The sequence below is a fragment of the Triticum dicoccoides genome, chromosome 6A, assembly GCF_002162155.2.
Source record: "Triticum dicoccoides isolate Atlit2015 ecotype Zavitan chromosome 6A, WEW_v2.0, whole genome shotgun sequence".
NCBI classification, from domain to species: domain Eukaryota; kingdom Viridiplantae; phylum Streptophyta; class Magnoliopsida; order Poales; family Poaceae; genus Triticum; species Triticum dicoccoides.
The window spans coordinates 549586844-549594108 of NC_041390.1; the positions used below are offsets into that span (position 1 = coordinate 549586844).

The 7265-nt window shown below is 47.8% G+C and overlaps 1 protein-coding gene across 1 annotated transcript; it reads left to right on the top strand.

Moving 5' to 3' along the window:
- The first annotated feature begins 2034 nt into the window (after positions 1-2034).
- LOC119317848 (peroxidase 72-like) lies at positions 2035-4838 on the top strand. Its single transcript, XM_037592347.1, has 4 exons — positions 2035-2356; positions 2461-2652; positions 3507-3672; positions 4154-4838. Exons 1-4 carry the CDS (start codon positions 2120-2122, stop codon positions 4567-4569), a joined length of 1011 nt encoding a protein of 336 aa, XP_037448244.1. The 5' UTR covers positions 2035-2119; the 3' UTR covers positions 4570-4838.
- Positions 4839-7265: the final 2427 nt, after the last annotated feature.

The following is a 7265-nucleotide window of genomic DNA, read 5'->3' on the forward strand; positions in this document are numbered from 1 at the left end:
GGCGTGACCTCTCAGAGTTTGATTTCCTTAGTGCTACGAGGAACGGGTTCGTTCCCATCTCTTTAAAGTCGATTGGTGGTAATCGGTTCCAAGGTATAATGTAAACAAGAAGTTAAACATGGCCGATATAGAAATTATCGCCCTAAGCACATAAAATGACCGATGGAGTGTTGACATCGTCCTTAGGAAAAGCATTGTGCAGGTTATTTTTCGGCACGCAAGTTTTGCCGAAAAACAGGAGGGCATGTGTTGACATCAGATTTTGGCATGGTCAAAAATATAATTAAGAAGGCTTCAAATGGAAAAGTGCTCAAAGTGAGAAAGTTCCGTATCGTCAAAAGGAGAAACTTTGATATTTGGGCCGTAGCCATCCGAGCTAATCTCTAAGGCCGAAGTTGTGTTTGAAGTACTGAGATTTTACATTCAAAACACTATTCGGCTGATTATGCCCCCAAGATGGACTCATATGAGTAATATTTCTACACGAATTGTCTTCGTCTCGTCGAGACGATCGATTTCGATATAAAAACGTTTAAATCGAAGTTCGTATGCAAAAGTTAGAGCCAAAATAGTGTGCTGCATAAGTTTGCCCCGGAAGTTCCGGGCAAAACTTCCGGGGAGGTTCCAGGCTAAACCGAAAGTTTGCACGCGGTGCGCCCCGAAAACTGGAATTTTAACATTATTTGCAGATTTGCGGGGCCGATTTCGACATCAAGATGACCTCAGATGAAAAAGTGATCAACTGAAGAGTTTTTGTCCATTGCAAGATCTACAACTTTGCTTTTGGAACCATCGTCATCCGAAGTAGCATGCGACCTGCAGATTCAATGCAAGAGGGCTACTTGATGTAATTTCAGCCCGGAAGTTCCGGGCTGACCGGAAGTTCCGGCCCTCGTAGTCCGAGTTAGGTTATCTTTTGATGTTTTGGACGGGATTTGAGTCCTTTTCTTGTACGGAAAGTCCAGCCGCCTCATATATATGTAAGGGGTGACGGCCGATTGAATAACAACACACAATCGAAAAACACATCTACTTTTTACCCTAGTTTTACATCCCTCCTTTATTCTTTTTCTCTCGTTCTTCGTTTGTTCTTCGTGTTGAAGGGCAGCGATCCTCGAGGCTCTAGGGGCGGGCGAACCGACCTAGGGCAGCCCATAGCCGCCGCACGTCCAGACGGGGTCCCTCTCGGGCGCGTGGGGTTTCGGGTCCTGAAAAGCACCCGCCGGATTGCTTGCGTACCGCGCTTCCGGACGGGTCTCCTTCGGCGTGAGCTGCGGTGCATCATCCTCGGCGTTGAAGGTACACGGTGACGTGTTCATGTGTGAACAGAAATCCTGAACAGACTATGAAAACAATGTGTCAAAAAAAAGAGAGAGAAATGCAATGCTTTTAGTTTTACCTCTTCGACTCCTAATCGTCCGGGTGGCTTTCGTCAAAGGACACATGGAAAGGGCTACCACAAACATGCATGATTGCTACCTTCAAATGTTTATTCTACATGACACAACACTGCTAGCTAGCTACTCAATACATCTTTCCTTTTCCTTTTCCTTTTCCTTTTACGTTTCTGGCTTTGAAGAGCTTCTTTTCTCTTTACATCGATGCACACATATGTAATTTACAAAAATGCAGATGCCCGTATATATAGAGAATAAGTTGGCCACCGGGAAACAAGGGCATTTGGCGCCTTGAGATCGCCCATGCATATATTGCTCTACAGCTAGCTAATAATTGTGGTAAAAGAGTTACTCTATAGAACTATACCTATCTACTACTAGAAGGAAGCTAGGCCAGTGGAATAGCTACACCTATTGAACAAATGATACTAGTATATTTTGGTGATCAAAAGTATATATCAACTTAAAGGTGAGGGAAGAGCCAGAGAAGCTGCCTCGAGCCAGCCACGCTTGTTATACTTGGCCCCGCAAAGTATCTCCATAATACTGTAATTAACATGCATGCATGCATGGCCACATGTTTTATTCAACCTAAAGCCTCGCAAGCCTCGGTTATATAAGCCCACCCCTGCTACCGCTACCTCTCACCACAACCATCATCGCTTGAACAGTAAGAAGGACAGCATCAAGAAGACACCAACGAGCTAGTTCCGGTAAGAGCGATGTCGATGACGAGGGGTGCAATGGTTGCCGCCGTCGCCTTGGTCGCCCTCCTCCTCTTCCCCGCCACCTTCGCATTTCCTCCGGCTGGGCAGCAGCAGCTGGACCCGCACTTCTACGACCACTCGTGCCCTCAGGCGCAGCAGATCGTGGCGTCCATCGTCGGCAAGGCGCACGCCCAGGACCCCCGCATGGCCGCCTCCCTCCTCCGCCTCCATTTTCACGACTGCTTCGTCAAGGTACGCAGCAACCACATCACCCTCATGCGTGCGTGCGTCCATGGCGGCGTAATCGATCGATGGTCATCATCATATGGACGTCGTTTACACGTGTGTGCGTGCAGGGATGCGACGCGTCGATCCTGCTGGACAGCAGCGCGTCGGTGGTGAGCGAGAAGCGGTCCAACCCGAACAAGGACTCGGCGAGAGGGTTCGAGGTGGTGGACGAGATCAAGGCCGCGCTGGAGGCCGCCTGCCCTCGCACCGTCTCCTGCGCCGACGTCCTCGCCCTCGCCGCGCGCGACTCCACCGTCATGGTACGTCCTACTGCTGGCTTTACGTCATGTCGCTTGCTACCAGAGCCCCATGAATCTGTTTCCTTGGCTAATCATTACTCAAGCCAAGCGCGCGCCACCAAGTTTCTTGCAAACGCCCGTAACTGTTCCTCTTGCTGTCCGTATATATTCCTTCCCAGTTTGTGTGCGGACTCGCAGCGAATCATGTTGCCGGAAATGTGAAGCTACAGCCTACAGACATGTGTCCTCTCCCAATTGACCCCCTCCCCTGAATTTCAATGTTGGCATGGTAAATGAATTGTGTGACACATGTACGTACTGAACGCATGGTTATAAAAAAAATCCGTACTAAAAGAAGACACAAAGGTGGGGGCGCACTGCTCGGTAAAGCAGCGGCAAAATTATCTGATAGGTATATAAAGTAATATGGCATCCCATGTCACAGGATAAGGTCATGGTAAAAAGTGCTTAGCACACTGTATTGTAGATAACACGTGCTCGAGAGTAAGTTGGTTTGTGAAACATTGGAAGCCCCCCGCAAAAAAATAGAATGTATATATAAATGACGTATTGCAGCATGTTTCTTTAGAAACACAGTACAGCCGCTTTGCCCTCCTCCTTTTCTAAAAAAAATACAGCCGCTTTGTGTAAATTTGGCCCCAATAATTGGAACGTGTAAATTTGGCCCCAATAATTGTGGTTTGTGCAATTCCCTCACTTTTTTACTAGTACAAGTTCTGCTCCAGAACAAAGATGTCCAGCACTCCAGACACTTCACAGTCGCATACAATCCCATCTTGATTACTTTCTGCGTGACAAAATTTACTTCCTACTCTGGAAAAATTTCACGGGCCAATCTTTTTGTTACCGTGCAGACCGGCGGCCCAGGCTGGATCGTGCCTCTTGGTAGGAGAGACTCTTTGGGCGCCAGCATCCAGGGCTCCAACAATGACATCCCCGCTCCCAACAATACCCTCCCCACCATCATCACCAAGTTCAAGCTCCAGGGCCTTGACATCGTCGACCTCGTCGCTCTCCTCGGTACGTACATCCACAGAGCTCTTACCGCATCATCGTTTATTACACCAACTGTTCGTCTCGTGCACTTGGATGGATGGATAGATGTGATGGGGGCTCCACCTTACTATGTACACCTCACGTTTCAACTGTTAACGTAGAGTATGTAGCGACAAAGTCAATCCATGCAACTGTAGTACGTGACAATTATGTCCATCATCATTAAATTGCGTGTAAGGTACCTATAGGTCGCTGCTGATGATTGGTACTACGCCATGTACGTTCTTGACTCGTCGAGTCACGGGATTCGTGCATCCATGCACCCGGCCGTAGCATGTCAAGTCATGCCCTGCACATACTGTATCAAGCACACGTCAAAGGCTACATGTTAGAAACTGACCAGTGCTAACTTACAGTGAGAGATTACATCATACTACTAGGAAGATGAATCTTGTCATGAACTCGTGATCGAATCCCTGGCCGGAAACTGAACCATATTTTACAGGTAGCCACACCATTGGCGACTCGCGGTGCACGAGCTTCCGTCAGCGGCTGTACAACCAGACGGGCAAAGGCCTCCCAGACTCCACCCTGGACCCGGCGGCGGCGGCGGTGCTGCGCCCGCGGTGCCCGCGCTCCGGCGGCGACCAGAACCTCTTCTTTCTGGACCACGTGACGCCATTCAAGTTCGACAACCAGTACTACAGGAACCTGCTGGTGCACCAAAGCCTGCTCAGCTCCGACGAGGTGCTCTTCACCGGCAGCCCAGCCACCGCGGAACTCGTCAAGCTCTACGCCGCCAGCCAGGACATCTTCTTCCAGCACTTCGCGCAGTCCATGGTGAAGATGGGCAACATCTCGCCAATCACTGGCCGCAACGGCCAGATCAGGAGCAACTGCAGGAGGGTTAACCACAACTGATCAATCAGTTGGATGATCCATCTTGAGCTAGTGGAGTGGTCTGGTTGTTTCTGCAGGTTAATTATTTGCCGTTTTCAGTTCGTGCGCGTGCCTTTTGCTGCGATTTCTTGTTTCCGTTTAATTTGTATGCGATTCGTCCTTGTGTACTTTTGTGAGGGAATTAATTATTTGTGTTTATTTAGAGGAATCTGATGCTAAGAGGATGAAAACACTGCGTTGGCACTCCTACGTTTTCAGTTTTCAGGCCAAGAAACCCTTGTTTTATTTTATGAATTCAAGTTAAGTCAGAGCAATTCTAATAGAGTAGCCATATTGGTAACCTCGATATCACATATAGAGCGTGCTCCTTACGCATATGGAGACTAGCCTATGTGCAAACTACGTGTCTCCATAATGGCTGCCTTCGTATCTTTGGAATCACTTGTCACTGTGACAACATTTTTTTCAATCTTCAATACATATTCAGTTAAACCAACAATATTCGATTGTATTTTGATATACACATCATGTTGAGGGTGGACATAGTTTGAGTTGCAAAAATAGTTCAGATAAAATAACAAGAGTTCACGAATCCTACAAATCAATGTAAAAGTTACCACATGATTTGGATGAGGTGGACTGGCCGAGGCAAATGATCGCTCTCGGGACCGGGTCCGCGTTTGCGACCGCCTCGATCTTCCGGCCATTGCCACAATCCTCTGCAAGATCCGCCACCTCGGGGTGCGGGGCATTTTTATCCACCTCCCTCATCACCTTTGTTGGGGCAGAGGGAAGGGCCATGTTTAGACATGTTGGAAGAGGCTAGGCTTTGTATACCATGTAAAAGGAACGATGGTGGAAGAGTTTTCTACCATGGAGCGGGAACTCGCTCGTGTATATATAACGAAGAGATTACATAAATTGGTTTGGTTGTCCTATGACTTGATCCCCACAACAACTATACAGGAGATAGGATCAGATCTCTACACCAACCAAACCAGATTACAAAAAACTCATATCTCCCCCTTTGCGGTTTAGAGAGCTTATCTCGATTTTTTTTTTGTTTTCCATTTTGCTAGTCCAATTTTTATTGCTCCCTATCATATATTTAGTTTTTCAGATGCATTAAATCATTGCATGTAAGGATGAGGAAATTCATTGATGCATGTAAAAGTTCTTGGACATTTAGTGGTTACGCATGCATGTGTTATAATTGATGCATTTAAACATATTTTTAAAGGAAAATGAGTGCGTTAATTGAGTAATTTTGCAAAATACAAAAAATATTCCATCCCTCACTATCTGCCTTGGTTGGGAGATTTTTGAATTGGTCTCTTTAAGAGCAAGTATAATAGTGCTCTATAAGCCTGCCTACATGGCATTTTAGCATATATGGAGAAGAGATACAAGCAAAAAGGAAGGCAGTGGACTCTCATGCAAGAGAAAACCTCAACAAATGGCCCTAGGTAAGTTGAGTAAATGAAAGGAAAGAGAAAGCTCGTTGGGGTCACCAGTTTCAACCTCGGCCGGCGCAGCCGGCGGCTACGTGCCAAGAACAAGAGCATTCCATTGCTCAGCTCAGGGAGATGCTCCTTTGTCAATGGATGGGTGTGGTTGGAGAGGGCAAGGAGGTCACCAAGGAAGAGATCGAACGCTTCGTGGCCCTATTCCAATGGAGGCTCTCAGACATTGCGATCGCTGCGCTTTGGGCTCTATTCAAGCTGGACTGTGGCTTGGTGACGGCGGCGAAGGACGCCTTGTTGCAGCATGGGGTGAGGGTGGCTGCGAGATGCCATCGACAGCGGGCGGGGATGCCACAGAGACATCCTGGCCGCCTTTGATCCGAAGGAAGATGATGTAGTCTAGTTTGCCTAGATAGGCAAGAACCTTTTTGTATGCATGTTTATAGAAGTTGTGCACTGATACGTCTCCAATGTATCTATAATTTTTTATTGTTCCATGCTATTATATTATCAACCTTGGATGTTTTATATGCATTTATATGCTATTTTATATGATTTTTGGGACTAACCTATTAACCTAGAGCCCATTGCCAGTTTCTGTTTTTTCCTTGTTTTAGAGTATCGCAGAAAAGGAAAATCAAACGGAGTCCAATTGACCTGAAACTTCACGGAACTTATTTTTGGACTAGAAGAAGCCCACGGAGTATCGGAGTTGGACCAGGAGAGTCCCGGGCTGCCCACGAGGGTGGGGGCCGCACCCACTACCTCGTGGACAGTCCGGAGGTCCACCGACGTACTTCTTCCTCCCATATATACCCATATACCCTAAAAACTTCAGAGACGATAATAGATCGGGAGTTCCGCCGCCAGAAGCCTCCGTAGCCACCGAAAACCAATCTAGACTTGTTCCGGCACCCTGCCGGAGGGGGCAATCCCTCTCCGGTGGCCATCTTCATCATCTCGACGCTCTCTGTCGGGGGTTGGGTGCAACATATGCCAATGGATGGCTTATCATGGTGGGAGCGAGTAGAACGTCGCCGGTGCCTGGAAGCGGCGGATGAGGCGTAGACACGTACGCCGGCGAACTTTACCTAGGTTCGGGGCTCTCCTTGGAGATAACACCCCTAGTCCTGCTCTGCGGGGTCTCCGCATGATCACTAAGGCGCAAGTGAGTACAATGGTGCTCCTCGAGCTGTATGCTAGAGGTGGGAGAAGGCAAGGCTCGCTCTCTCCTCCCCTAGGTATGAATCTAGT